At 51.4% G+C, this 14,924-nt stretch overlaps 1 protein-coding gene across 1 annotated transcript in view; it reads right to left on the bottom strand.

The window, feature by feature from the left end:
* LAP3 (leucine aminopeptidase 3) overlaps positions 1-12,711 on the bottom strand; it is a 35,317-nt gene extending 22,606 nt beyond the window's left edge. Inside the window, exons 1-5 of the mRNA XM_015426271.1 lie at positions 12,595-12,711; positions 11,182-11,297; positions 10,021-10,075; positions 5,810-5,915; positions 1,778-1,937 (exon numbers count right to left, since the gene is read on the bottom strand). Coding sequence (XP_015281757.1) covers positions 1,778-1,937; positions 5,810-5,915; positions 10,021-10,075; positions 11,182-11,297; positions 12,595-12,696 — 539 coding nt within the window. The 5' untranslated portion in view covers positions 12,697-12,711. The remainder of the gene's footprint in view (positions 1-1,777; positions 1,938-5,809; positions 5,916-10,020; positions 10,076-11,181; positions 11,298-12,594) is intronic.
* Positions 12,712-14,924: the final 2,213 nt, after the last annotated feature.

Here is a 14,924-nt window from a genome sequence, read left to right as displayed (position 1 = left end):
ATCCGAACTACGGCTTGCTCAAGGTCATCCAGCAGCTGCGAGTGGAGGAGTGGGGAACCAGTTCTCCCAGATTAGAGTCCACACACTTAAGAGAGGCTGAGGCCTTCCCCTGATGTTGCCTCTTGGCTCAGGGATTCAGAGGATTAGTGCCTCTGAACGTGGAGGTTCTCCTCAGTCACCATGGCCTGTAGCAGTTGATAGGCTTCGCCTCCATGAATCTATCTAATCCCCTTGTCAAACTGTTTATTCGTGTGGCCATCATGATATTGGGTAGCAAATTTCACATTTTATTCACTAGCTGTGTAAAGTAGTCTTTCCTTTTGTCCGTCCTGAACCTACTGCCCATCAGCTTCATTGGATGCCCTCCAGTTCTAGTATAATGGGGAGAGGGAGAAACATTTCTGTCAACTCTCTCCACCCCATGCATAACTTCATAAACCTCTATCATGTCGTCCCCCCTCCTGCCCCCCCCCCCCCAGTCGTCTCTTTCCGAAACAGAAAAGTCTCACACTGTTCGGCCTTTCCTCCTAGGGAAGGTGGTTCAACACCCTCATCAGTATGCAGGAAATCCTCTCCCTTGCCCAGGGGTCTTGCCTTACTGCCCCTGCTGCTTCTCTCAGACGCGAAAGACGGCGGGGGGGCCGCCCCCCCCCCCCCCGGCGCCCGCAATGTACGTTCGCAGGCAGCCGCTCCTTCCAGCAAGCAGTCAGGGAAGGCACAGGTTTTAGAGCTGCGTAGTTCAACGTGGTTCTACAAACTTGCTTGGATAAATAAGGAAGGACGGCGGTCTGCACTGCTGTGTTTAGCTTACTGTCAGCAAGATCCCATTTAGGTCATTTCTGTACCGCTTAATGTGTCACATGTGAGAGCCAGTTTGGTGTGGTGGTTAAGTGGTTAAGACTCTAATCTGGGAGAACCGTGTTTGATTCCCCACTCCTCCACTTGCACCTGCTGATGTGACCTTGGGTCAGTCACAAGCTCTGTCACAGCAGTTCCTGAAAGAGCAGTTTGTGTCAGAGCTCTCTCAGCCCCACCCACCTCACAGGGTGTCTGTTGTGGGGAGGGGAAGGGAAAGGAGTTTGTAAGCCGCTCTGAGACTCCAAGTGAAGGGTGGGGTATAAATCCAATCTCTTCTCTTCTCCTCCTCCTCTTCTTCTTCTTCTTCACGTGGATACTGATGCCGCGCTTCAGTCCTTTCCGTTTGTTCCAGACTTCTAAAACCCTAATGCGTTTGGTTGCTGACCATTGACTGCACTGGCTCACTGTGTGTAATCCGCCTCGAGTCCCTGGGAGAAAGGCGGATTACACACAAATAACGTAAGTAAAAAAGTTTTCAGTGGAAGTTCTACAGCAGCTGACAACCTAACCACTCGCTGGAGGGTCCTGACCCATGGATCACAGGCTACAAAAGAACACCTCGTTTTATCTACTTTTCTTATGACGCCACGACGTGGGGGGGGGGGGGGGGGGGGGAGAGGAGCAGGAGGAGGAGATTGGATTTATACCCTGCCCTTCACTCCGAGACTCAGAGCAGTTTACAATCTCCTTTCCCTTCCTCTCCCCACAACAGATACCCTGTGAGGTAGGTGGGGCTGAGAGAGCTCTGAGAGAACTGGGACTGACCCAAGGTCACCCAGCCGGCTGTGTGTGGAGGAGTGGGGAATCAAACCCGGTTCTCCCAGATTAGAGTCCGCTGCCCTTAACTATTACACCAAACCAAACAACCAGAATCTGGATACTACTGAATTGCAGAAGTCTGACCATCTCTGCTAATCACCTTCCATGTAGCTGGACTTCAATTGCCGGCTTCTTCTTCTGCTTAAACTCGTCATATTCGTAGAGCCCCAGGATGGCTCCTTCTGCCGCCGCCTGAGGATCGCCACAGGGGTCCACTTCCACGTAAGGGAACTCCAGGTCCTGAACCTGCCGGCATCCGGCTGGGGAACAAGACAGATTTATATTTGGTCACCTGGGTCCCCTAGAACTCAACAGTCCAAGAACCTCCTGCCCCAAGTCAGAACTTGGTGAAGTCGTGAGTGCAATCCTGAACAGTTGAATCCTTCTAAGTTCCTGAACTTCACAGGCTGTGACTCCGCTTAGGACCTGTGCTCGTGGGTTACAGGTAGGGGTCGAGAAATACCTGGGTATCTGGGAGGGAGGGGTTTGGGGAGGGGTTGCCTCAGCACTTAGTTCTTGTGGCCCTTTCTGACACGCCTAGGGAAAGGCCAGTCGCCACTTTGGGGTCAGGAAGCAAGTTTTCTCTGGGCCAGTTTGGCTGGAGATTCTGGTTTGTTGGGTTTTTTGTTCATCTTCTGGGTGCGGAACAGGGGTCACTGGGGGCATGCGGGGGTGGAGGTATTTGTGAATTTCCTGCACTGTGCAGGGGGTTGGACTAGATGGCCCTGGGGGGGGGGTCCCTCCCAACTCTATGATTCTGTGTGGGCTAGCCTGGGCCGCCCAGGTCAGGGCAAACGGGCAACAGCACACCTCCAGGAGAGAGAAGGTATTTATTAATCCGTGATCCATTGGTGCACTTTGGATGCATTTTGTCTTGCAGCTTTCGGCCTGCCGGCGACTCTGCCTGAGCGGCAAAGGGCTCTGCCCAGCCGTCCCGCACAGAAGAGGGATAACTGCTGTTTTAACTGGCCAAGGTACAGCCACAATCTTAATAATGATGCTATAAAACTAATGCTTAATGAGCACGCTCAGAATGTCACCTGGGTACATTTTCTTGTTATCAGTTTGATTCGTGAGGCAACTTTGTTAACTGGCATAACCCTGACACTATTTGATGCCTCAGCTATAAGAGAACTAGATGGGGCTGGACTTCACCAAATCCCTCACTCAGTCTCATCCAACTCCCCTCTTGACTGCTGTCGTTCAGTCTGGAGAAGAGGAGGCGCGAGGGGGGGGGGGGAAACACATGACTCTGCTCTCTTGAAGTATCTGAAGGGCTGTGTCACCTAGAGGAGGGCCGGGAGCTGTTCCTGTGGGCACACCATTCTAAAAGGAAGAACACTGTATCTTTTCTTCACTAATCCTGGACTAAGAAGAAGAAGAGGAGACTGGATTTATACCCCGCCCTTCACTACCCAAGGGAGTCTCAGAGCGGCTTACAGACTCCTTTCTCTCCCCCCTCCCAACAGACACCCTGTGAGGTCAGTGGGGCTGAGAGAGCTCTTGACAGAAACGGCCCTTTTTCAAGGACAGCTCTTGTCAGGACTATGGCTTGCCCAAGGTCATCCAGCAGGTGCAAGTGGAGGAGTGGGGAATCAAACCCGGTTCTCCCAGATTAGAGTCCACGCACATAACCACTACACCAAACTGGCTCTCATTGGATTTATACCCCACCCTTCACTACCCAAAGGAGTCTCTGAGTGGTTTACAAACTCCTTTCCCTTCCCCTCCCCGCAACAGACACCCTGTGAGGTAGGCGGGGCTGAGAGAGCTCTGAGAGAAACGGCTCTTTTTCAAGGTCAGCTCTTATCAGGACTACGGCTTGCCCAGGATCATCCAGCAGGTGCAAGTGGAGGAGTGGGGAATCAAACCCGGTTCTCCCAGATTAGAGTCACCGCACTTAACAACTACACCAAACTGGCAGCCCGGGGAGGTGGTGAACTTCCCACCCTCACCAGCAGTCTCCATGCAGCAGCTGGGCGGACACTTGTCAGGGATGCTGATCCTGCACTGAGGGGGGGAGGGGGGGGGCTGGACTCGATGGCCCGTGTGGCCCTTTCCAGCTCTGGGACTCAACCGCTCCTGTCCCACATAGCTTTTGTCCATTCAGGGCTCGTGATCCTAGGCAGAGCCTTCATGGGGGGGGGGGAGTGTCAAAGGGGAGCCCCTCCTCTCGTTTTTCGCCAGCAGGAAAGTTGGTACGGCCCAGCCCCAACGCTTTAAATGATGCAGCTCTCAAAAGGAAGATTTCCTATGGTATCAGCCAAGTCGCAAACTTGCTGGGGCTTCCGATGAACACCTGAACTAGTGGCCACTCCAGCTGCCTGACGCAGGCCCTGCGGGCACAGAGACTCCAGGACAGGCTGACGGCCACATCACAGCCTCACAGCAGCTTTCAACTGAATACCAGACGTTTAGACCCCATGGGACTCCCATCTTATATAGGGGAGCGGTGGCACAGAGGATTTATCCTCTGGTTAGAATAGTAACATCTGAGCTGAACAGGCTTGCTGTCAGTTCTAGCCCCGCGCTGGTGTGAGCTGCCAGCCTTGTCCCCAGCTCGCCGTCTACCCAGCGGTTCGAAAGCTTCGGCGAGTAGATAAAATTGGTACCAAGCCTTAGAGAGAGTGAGCACACTGAATCCCCCCCCCTCGTGGGGTGGAGCGGTGTTAGCCAGCAAACGGAAGTCCAGCTCGCATGATGGAAAGCCTAGAGAGATCTCCTCGGCGTGGAGAAAAGCCTGTAATGGGCCGTCCGGTCAGGCAATGGCAGTGTGGCGCTACAACTCAAGGAGTCTGGAGAAAAGCAGATGCCATCGAACTCGGCCAAGGAAAAATGCCGTTCCGGATCATGTCTCATCTGCATCTGAACGAAACCCTCGTCAGCTGTGAATGTGTGCAATTTAAGATGTATATATTTTGTCCTCCCTTACCCCACAAAACATTGTTAGTCCCTCGTGAAAAATGAGTAACTGTAAATCGCTCAGTGCCAGCAAGCTCTGCAGGATTGAGCGATCAATAAATTGAAAGATTATTATTATTATTATCATCATCTTTGCCCCTCTCGCTGCTTTAAGCAGGATAGTCAAAGGGAGCCAGTTCTGCAGAGGTTCCGTGATTTAAAAGCATCTAATTTCCTTATTGACTGACTCCATTTCTGTCCTACCTTTCTCCCAGTGGAGACCCCAATGAGGCCTAGCACCATTCACGTCCACTTTACCCTTACAACAACTCTGTGAGGGAGTCGAGGCTGAGTGTGGGACCAGCCCAGACTTCTGTGACAGAGGGGGGGGGACTCAAACCTGGGCCTCCTGGATCCTAGTTAACTACCACACACCACCACACTGGCTCATAAGCCAAGAGGCAAGAAAAAAGTACAGTCTTAGAAGGTAGTCTCTTTTTGGTTATTTTTTTTAGAGAGTGATATCATCAAAGAAATAGGCCAGAGACAAAATGCTTGGATTCAGAGCTGTGCTGTGATCATGCCTCATGCCCTTAAGTACCTACATATTCATGTACACAGAGAGCCAGTTTGGTGTAGTGGTTAGGAGCACGGACTCTAATCTGGGAGAACCGGGTTTGATTCCCCACTCCTCCCCTTGCAGGTGCTGGATGACCTTGGGAAAGCCGTAGTTCTGATAAGAGCTGTCCTTGAAAAAGAGCAGTTTCTGTCAAGAGCTCTCTCAGCCCTGCCTACCGCACAGGGTGTCTGTTGTGGGGAGGGGAAGGGGAAGGGGAAGGAGTTTGTAAGCCACTCTGAGACTCCTTCGGGTAGTGAAGGGCGGGGTATAAATCCAATCTCTTCTTCTTCATATGTGAGAAGGGTACTCCATTTGAACACTTAATAGTTCATTTTTCATTGTTTTGAAAAGTTTAAGAATGATCAGGGGAATCTATAACTCATCTCCAAGGGAAAGACTGAAGCACCGGTTTACAGAACAGTTGTAAACAGGTAAATTCAGGTGAGGCAGCACCTTTAGGACCAACAAAGTTTAAGGCTTTCCGGGTATAAGCTTTTGTGTGCCTGCACACCCCTTCAGATGACTCAGTGGGCTTAGAAGGGTAAAACTCGGTTTGGGATTGGGCTGTTAACACATTCCGTAACAACAGACGAGTAAAGATTGACATTTAACCTGCAATCGCTGCCCTGATATTCTCCTTGTCTTCATTCCAGTTCTCTTGCTCATTCACTCCTGCTCCCTTCTTCCCTAAACCAACAATGACCACGCTGGAGAAGTTCTACAGGAAAGAAAACAAAATATTCAGCCATACACTTTAATTAAAAAAGGGGAATTATGAAGAATATTTTTTAATAGACGGAGACAATTCCAACCTCAACCAAAAATGATACTTCTCTATCATCTTTCCACCGTTTGGGAAAAAAAGATGCATGAGACCTGGCAAAAATGGCACAGGTCCAGTCACCCGAGATACATGGAGAGGAGGAACCATGTAAACGCCCCTGGAGATCTCAAGAAAGTCCTTCTGAACAGGCCGATTTCAAAGAAGATGCCTTAAGCACAAGCTTCTTCACCTCGCAAGTGGCGGCGGAATACCACCCCAGCAGAAAGGAGAGAGGATCTAAAAGGTCTCGCGTTGGATCCTTTCATCCCCATTCCCACAGCCTTGGAGAGTGCCCTACAGCCGTCCTTTGCAACTGGATTTCCCTGTGTCAACAAGACAATCCAGTTATTCGTGACTGCTGGGGCACAAACAACAGCGGGACACCCAGAAATGTGCTGAGGCAGCCCGAAGCTCTTGCCTCACATGGCCTGATTTCGGTCTCAGATCCTCCCAACGTGAGTCAGTACCCTGCGTTTATCTTGCTCACTCAGCACTAACCGATTGCCTTCCCTCCCTATCGCAAACCTGCCTAGTTTGCAGTTTCCCCCCTCTCAAAGCATTTTTGCTAGGGCTGAAGCCTTCCCTATAGTTGAAGCGGCCCAAGGGCATAAGGAAAGGGGGCGGCAGCCAAACCCTGCTGGCCCCCTATGGGGGGGGGGGCTGACGGTGTAAACTGAATCGTAAAGCCAGGGGAAGGGAAGGGGGAGTTTCACCTTGCCTCTCGGCTGCACTCCCCGCCAGGGTTCCCTCTAAGATGAGTTAGTGTGAGCTAGCTCACAGTTTTTTAGCCTCTGGCTCACCCATTTTTGTCTTCGCTCAGGAAGGGTAGCTCCAGACACTGTTCCCTCTAAGCTGAGTTAGTGTGAGCTAGCTCACAGTTTTTTAGCCTCTGGCTCACCCATTTTTGTCTTCGCTCAGGAAGGGTAGCTCCAGACACTGTTCCCTCTAAGCTGAGTTAGTGTGAGCTAGCTCACAGTTTTTTAGCCTCTGGCTCACCCATTTTTGTCTTCGCTCAGGAAGGGTAGCTCCAGACACTGTTCCCTCTAAGCTGAGTTAGTGTGAGCTAGCTCACAGTTTTTTAGCCTCTGGCTCACCCATTTTTGTCTTCGCTCAGGAAGGGTAGCTCCAGACACTGTTCCCTCTAAGCTGAGTTAGTGTGAGCTAGCTCACAGTTTTTTAGCCTCTGGCTCACCCATTTTTGTCTTCGCTCAGGAAGGGTAGCTCCAGACACTGTTCCCTCTAAGCTGAGTTAGTGTGAGCTAGCTCACAGTTTTTTAGCCTCTGGCTCACCCATTTTTGTCTTCGCTCAGGAAGGGTAGCTCCAGACACTGTTCCCTCTAAGCTGAGTTAGTGTGAGCTAGCTCACAGTTTTTTAGCCTCTGGCTCACCCATTTTTGTCTTCGCTCAGGAAGGGTAGCTCCAGACACTGTTCCCTCTAAGCTGAGTTAGTGTGAGCTAGCTCACAGTTTTTTAGCCTCTGGCTCACCCATTTTTGTCTTCGCTCAGGAAGGGTAGCTCCAGACACTGTTCCCTCTAAGCTGAGTTAGTGTGAGCTAGCTCACAGTTTTTTAGCCTCTGGCTCACCCATTTTTGTCTTCGCTCAGGAAGGGTAGCTCCAGACACTGTTCCCTCTAAGCTGAGTTAGTGTGAGCTAGCTCACAGTTTTTTAGCCTCTGGCTCACCCATTTTTGTCTTCGCTCAGGAAGGGTAGCTCCAGACACTGTTCCCTCTAAGCTGAGTTAGTGTGAGCTAGCTCACAGTTTTTTAGCCTCTGGCTCACCCATTTTTGTCTTCGCTCAGGAAGGGTAGCTCCAGACACTGTTCCCTCTAAGCTGAGTTAGTGTGAGCTAGCTCACAGTTTTTTAGCCTCTGGCTCACCCATTTTTGTCTTCGCTCAGGAAGGGTAGCTCCAGACACTGTTCCCTCTAAGCTGAGTTAGTGTGAGCTAGCTCACAGTTTTTTAGCCTCCGGCTCACACATTTCTGTCTTTGCTCAGGAAGGGATGGCTCCAGAGCTAACTCATTGAAGCAGTAGCCATATTTCTTGCTCACCACTTTAATGCCAGCAGCTCACAAAGTAGAATATTTGCTCACAAGACCCCACAGCTTAGAGGGAACATTGCAAGCGGCTTTTCTGTAGTTGTCTTTCTCCCGAGGAAAGCGACTTCTGGGCTCAGGCAGCCCGGCTAAGGGGATGTTGCTTGCCTCCCTCCTGCCCACCCACCTGGTGCTTCAGATCAGCGTTTCCCAACCTGTAGGTCGCAAAGCCTCTGAAAGTGGGTCGCAGGCCAGTCCACCTCATGGCTGCCCCTTTCCCTTCTGTATTTCGTAAAGCAAGATCTGGCCCCTGGAAACCGTTTCTTCCACATCATGCATCGGCTGCTGTTTTTTCTTCACTGCATGTACACACCGAGCAAGTGGACACTGTCCTGATGGTTACTAGAGTGAGTTCCTTGGACTCTCCGGGGGGGATTAGAGGGGAGGATGGTTAAAAAACCTCAAGTACTGAGAGAATAAGAGTTAGGGAAGAGTAATGAGAATGATAGATGAAACAGCTGTGAAATTGCAATGAGAAGATATACATGCAAATTGCTAAATTGGAATTTTGCATATTTCTGTTCATTTTCTTCTCTCCCCTTTTTTCCCCTTTCCCCCTTTCTTTATCAAACTAATAAAACTTCTTTAAAAAAACTGTCCTGATGGTTACTAGAGTGAATTTCTTGGAATCGTAGGAGGGGATTAGAGGGGAGGATGGAGAGGGGCTTTGTTGTTGTTCAGTCGCACAGTCGAGTCCGACTCTTCGCGACCCCATGGACAAGATCTCGCCAGGCCCTCCTGTCTTCTGCCGTCCTCTGGAGTTTGCTCAGCTTCATGTTCGTTGCATCTATGACACTGTCTAACCATCTCATCCTTTGCCGTCCCCATCTTCTTTGACATTCAATCTTTCCCAGCATCAGGGTCTTCTCCAGTGAGAGTGAATCCCCCTCATGGATCACTGCCTTGTCATGGCGAGGGGGCTTACGTGGTTCGATGAAGCTGTGGGCTACACCGTGGAGGGCCACCCAAGATGGACAGGCCACAGCGGAGAACTCAGACCAAGCGTGATCCCCTGGAGAAGGAAATGGCAATCCACTCCAGTATTTTTGCCAAGAAAACCCCATGGAGAGGGGCTACAGAGGCTGAAATCTTGACCTCCATATGCAAATGCCGGAATGTTACGCGCTGTGGGTTCGTCGTGGGGGCAGCTGCCCCCTTGTTCTGCGATGCTACTTGTTTTCTCAAAAACGTCTGGTAGGCAACTGCAGGAAATGGAATGCTGAACTAGATGCGTGCTGGGGCACCCAAAAACCCTGGATGAGTCAACCATACTAAGTAAACTTGGACTTGTGGGTGACCGCACCAAAAAGGCTGGGAACAACTGCTTCAGATGAACCGCTCCCACGCCCTTTATAGGGATTTAAGAACATAAGAGACGCCAGTGTTGGATCAGGCCAATGGCCCATCCAGTCCAACACTCTGTCACACAGTGGCCAAAAACACCAGGTGCCATCAGGAGGTCCAGCAGTGGGGCCAGGACACTAGAAGCACTCCCACTGTTGACCCCCCCCCCCAGGCACCAAGAATACGGAGCATCCCTTGCCCCAGAGTCCCTATCTCTGCTCCAGATGCTTATCTAATTCCCTTTGGTGGCAGGTGACATCTAGTCTGGCCTTAAGAAGCTGAATTCTGTCAGTTCCGGAGGGGGGCGTGCAAAGGAAACGGGTACTTTTCCATCTTTGGTATTAATGCAGCGCCACAAACCTAAATATGATTACAAAAGAAATAGCAGTAGAAAAGAGCCAGAGTCCAGGAGCATCTTAAAGACTAACAAAATTTGTGGCCGAGGAGGAGCTTTCGTGAGTCACTGCTTCACTTCTTCAGGAAGCGATAATGTGAAAGCTCAGCTTGCTGGGGTGGGGGGGGCAGGGGAATGGGCAACATACCAAAGATAAACCCCATACCTGATGCAAGGCATGAAAGATGCGTGTCTTCCCTTTCTTCAGTGGAGGCCCCGAGCTGGAACACAAGCATGTTTGTGAGTCCTTGAACGCACATGCAGAGTTGCCAGTTAACCAGGGGAAAAGATGGACCGGCCTGCTCCTGTGACTGAAGCACAAGCCTCCTTGACAGAAATCAGACAATGAACCCTGCGGGAGCACCACAGATCCATCATCACTTCTTAACCTCGTCAAAGGAAGCTGCTGGTCGAGCCAGAAGAGCGGGGCCTGGAACGGTGGGAACTTTAGAAGGAACCGCTTTCCACACCCACATAAAAGCCCCGGTGGCTACACCTGCAGTGTGGGAATGCTGGCAGCCTCTACCTTTAGCTCTGAAGTCCACATCTACATACTGTCCCTTCCACCCACGACTCTCTCAGGAATGGCAGAACGCACAGGGCAATTCTGCTGAGAACCATCAGGCAGTTCCCATAGCAGAGGATGCTGCACACATATAATTTGCCAGCCGTGGGACTTGCTGTTGTTGATCCCGGGGGAGCGGAGCATCTGCTACTCCTCACCCCCTAGGCTAGACAGCTCTCCATATCCATCCAGAGACATCTGTTTGGCGGCTCTTGTCCTCCAGGAAAGCACCCGGGGAAAGAAAGGGCTGTTCTGCATTCTCATTTTTCTGGCTTGTAAGTTCTTTTCTCTTTGGGGGAGGGGGTTCTGTGCTGCATGTGTTTTGCTCCCTCTAGTGGTCAATTCAATTCTACGCCAGTTAATATCTGGCATTTCTCCCTGCGGATTTAAACTCCAGGTTTTTATGCCAGACATAAAACACTGCACTATCAAATTGAACACTACAGGGAGCAAAACACACCCAAAACAGAATCTCCCTCCGAAGCAACAGGAGCACATGAGCAATAAAAATGAGAATACAGAAAACCCCAGAAAGAGCTAAGCCTGCAACAGAGATCACTTGGGGGGGGGGCTGAAAAGCCCACCCCCACTGCTCTTTCTGACCGGCATGGAGGAGAGCACCGCAGACATAGGATAGGAAGGACGAAGGTGGTGGGGCAGCAAAACATGCAGGGAGTAGGTATTCTTAGCTATTTAATCTCGCGATACTCCCATGTCTTGTGATACCCTCACACGTGGGAAGGAACTGGTTTTGGTACTTACATTGACAGCAGTTCTTTGAGCTTTCCAGACACAACTTGATCAAAAGCATCTCCTGCCTTGGTCAACTGCACAGCCTTCTCCTCTTTCTCAGTGGCATAGACTCCCAGGACCAGGCCCTAAAGGAAATGGCATTGCTTTTAAAAACACTCCTCCATAAACAATTGCAACTGACCCTGGGAAGGGGTCCTGTCTCCAGGAGCAGAACACAGGAGCAGCTAGACAGACAGACCAGGTTTGGTTTGGAAAATAAACCGTTCCTTATGCAGCCATGCCCTCAAACACTTTGCATATGGAATCAGACAGGAGGGGTGACCTAACTCACAAATCCGGATTTGCCCAAGTTTTCCTACAAACATTCAGCAATTCCCTGATCAGTATGAAAGAGAGACTGAGCCTGCAAGCGTAGGTCCCAATCCAGGATACCAAGCAAGATGGACTAGAGTCACAGCTTGATTATCGTCTAGTGGAGAGCAAATGTGCTTGACAGGTTTTAAAGATTCAGATTGTGTGCGCGCATGTCTCTGGAGCACTGTTGGTGTGCTTGCAGCCGCTTCAACTATAAACTGCCCTTCCCAGTATTATGTTTCACTTTTGGTGGCTGTGCGAAGGGGAATACAAAAAGCTGCCGGAGGAGAGCGATTCTGAGCTTTTAAAAAAAAAGACCAGAGAGGAAAGGGTCAACCAAACTCTTCCCAGGCACTTTTTGACTGGACCGTATTTGTTTTTTTTTGTTTTTTTAAAAAAACCAACAACAACACAACAAATGCAGACAAAAGAAGCAGGGAACCTCTTGTGAGGCCTCATTTTAGCCCTCCCCCCCATACGAAAGCAAAGCACACAGCAAAAGATTGGACATTTAGCCAGATCAGATGTTATTTTCTTCAGAAGAAATACAAATGAAACACTGCCTAACTTGGAGCATCAACTAACAAAAAAACCAGAATATGTTTTAGTCTCAGTTTGCATCCTGCCCAATTTCCCAAAGGTTTCCAGACATATAAAAGTACAGAAATATCACCCAGTCAAACCGGAGCACCACTAAATCCCATGCATTTTAACTGAAGATAATCAGGTATCAACTAAATTCTACATCAAAACTTATTGATTTAATTCACTTCTACCTCGCCTTTTGAGGGCCCAAAGTGGCTTACGTCATTTCTCCTCTCCTCCATTTTATCCTAACAACAACCCTGCGAAGCTAGGCTGAGAGGGTGCGACTGGTCCAGGGTCACCCAGCAAGCTTCCAGGGCACGAGTTGGGATTCAAACCCGGGTCTTCCAGGTAAGAGTCCAACACTCTTAACGACACCCCATTTATACACAATTTCTCACAGCTCGGAGGGCCCCAGGCCCCAGCAGCAGCCCTCCCAGGCTTGGCACACTCTCCCCAATCCCACCACTCACATCAGCCTACCTTGTCTGTGCCACATGTGCTGGCGCATGGCTCGTCTGCCTCTGTGGGGAAGGCAGAACAGAAAGGAAGCAGAGAGAGAAAGACACAAGATGCCCACTGCATGGCTGGCGGCCTTCTCGGGGCCAGGAGGGAACACGGCCACTTTATAGCCTCCTGGACTGCTCCCAGCATGCCCGGCTCCCTTCATCAGCCGTTATCGGGCCTGTCAGAGAGGGAGTGCCCCCCCCCAAACTGAAACGGAGCCAAGAGAGTTGGGCAGTTTCCAAAACCAAAAGAGGCGGGACGGGCCTTGACCTACTTCCCAGCTTCTCTGGCCGGGCACCTGCCGGGGAAAAGCCAGGGAGGGCAAACAGTGTTTTCAAGGGACGTGGGAACTTGCGCCAGGCTCCGGGGACAGGAGGAGGCCCCTGGCTGGGCGGCACGGGAGACTTCCCCCACCCACTGCTTCCGGACGGCCTCCGTTCAGGTCGACGGAGCCTGTGCAAAAACGGTCCGCTCTGGACAGTGAGGGAAAGGGGGGACACACAGTCACACACACATGATGGCTCTCTTGAAGTACCTGAAGGGCTGCCGCTTAGGGGAGGGCAGGGAGCTGTTCCTTTCGGCAGCAGGCGGGAATATCAGGGGGGGGGATTTGGCAGAAAGAGTTGTGCAACAGTGGAATCAGCTGCCTCGTGAGGAGGTGAGCTCCCCCTCCCGGGCAGTCTTTAAGCAACGGAGGGACAAACACTGGTCAGGGATGCTCTAGGCTGGGGGGGGGGGGGGGGGGGGACTCGATGGCCCCTTCCAACCCGATGATTCCATTATTCTACCCATAGATGTGCTGCCCCCTTCATGAAGTCATTATCAGTGGAAGCCAAAAGGTCAGTGGGTATTGGTGTGTGTGTGTGTCAAGTTTTAACATCACAACATCATTTCTGGTCATGCAACCGGAAGCAACATCACGCATCGCTGGGCCACTCTGGCAGTCCCCCCCCCCAGATCTCTATGGTAAAATGTCTCGTTCCACTCTCCCGAAGCTCCCAGACTCGCAGTGTTCCCTCTAAGCTGAGTGAGTGTGAGCTGGCTCACAGTTTTTTAGCCTCCGGCTCACACCTTTTTGTCTCGGCTCAGGAAGGCGGGCTCCAGAGCAAACTAATCTCTGCAGCAGCCAAATCTCTCGCTCACAACTTTAAGGCCAGTTGCTCACAAAGCAGAATTTTTGCTCGCAAGACTCCACAGCTTAGAGGGAAGCATTGTCCCAGAGCAACCCGAACCAGGCACTGGGCAGCCACCAAGGCTGGAAGCAGCAGCCAGATTAACACTGGTCAGGGAGGCTCAGTCTAGGCTGATCCCGTATTGAGCAGGGGGGGGCTGGACCAGACGGCCTCTCTGCCCCCTTTCAGCTCTATGGCTCTCAGAGCATTCACCCTCAGCCTCTTCAGACCACGGGACCCACCTCCAACATTTCACTACAGACCCCGAGTTTCCCTCCTTTTCCCTTCAGGGGGGTGACCATGTACAAAAGGCGGGGAGGAAGGCAGAGGCCAATCCTGTCCTTTGAAAAGCAGCACAGGTGGAACCTCTCGTGCAGGTGAGGGGAGACCCTCATTCCTTCTAACAAGCCACCGTTTCCCCGCCGCTTCTGGGCATCCTTCTCCTTCTCTCTCTCCAACTTTCTCCTTCCCTTTCAGAAGAACCCAGGGGGGGGGGGAAAGCCCAGGTGGTGCCACAGAATCATTGTATCACAGCGTTGGAGGGTACCACGAAGGTCATCTAGTCCAACCCGAGGCACAATGCAGGAAATTCACAAGTCCCTCCCCCCCAAAAAACTCCCAGTGACCCGTTCCTCGCCCAGAAGATGGCATGACGCAACCCGCCACAGATTTCCGCCAGAAAGGCAGTGCTCTGAACACAGGGGTCCCAATCCGGCTCCGATCACTCGCCACATCCGGCGGCCCTCCGCAGGACACCCCACCCCTGCCTGACTCAGAAGATCCACCCAGTTCAACGAGATCTAGATGAGCATCGTGAGGCAATTTGGATCCCGCCCAGATGCACATCTGCACTGACTCCCGGCGCATCGCGGCCAGGTGACTTCCGTGGGCAGATGACAATCTCCCTTGCTGGGCTGTAGCAACGAGGTTATACTTTTGGGGAAAGGGAAGGCGTTCCTTGCAAGGGGAGAGCTACATGAGGGTGGAAACTGTGTCCCTCAACGCCCCCTCTAAGCTGTGGAGTCTTGTGAGGCAAAATTCAACTTTGTGAGCTACTGGCACTAAAATTCTGAGCGGGCTATTTGGCTACTGCATACATTAGTTTGCTCTGGAGCCCTCCTTCCTGAGCTGAGT

The sequence above is a fragment of the Gekko japonicus genome, unplaced genomic scaffold, assembly GCF_001447785.1.
Source record: "Gekko japonicus isolate JY-2015 unplaced genomic scaffold, Gekko_japonicus_V1.1 scaffold451, whole genome shotgun sequence".
In the NCBI taxonomy this organism is placed as follows: domain Eukaryota; kingdom Metazoa; phylum Chordata; class Lepidosauria; order Squamata; family Gekkonidae; genus Gekko; species Gekko japonicus.
This window is presented reverse-complemented; position numbering and strand designations above follow the sequence as displayed.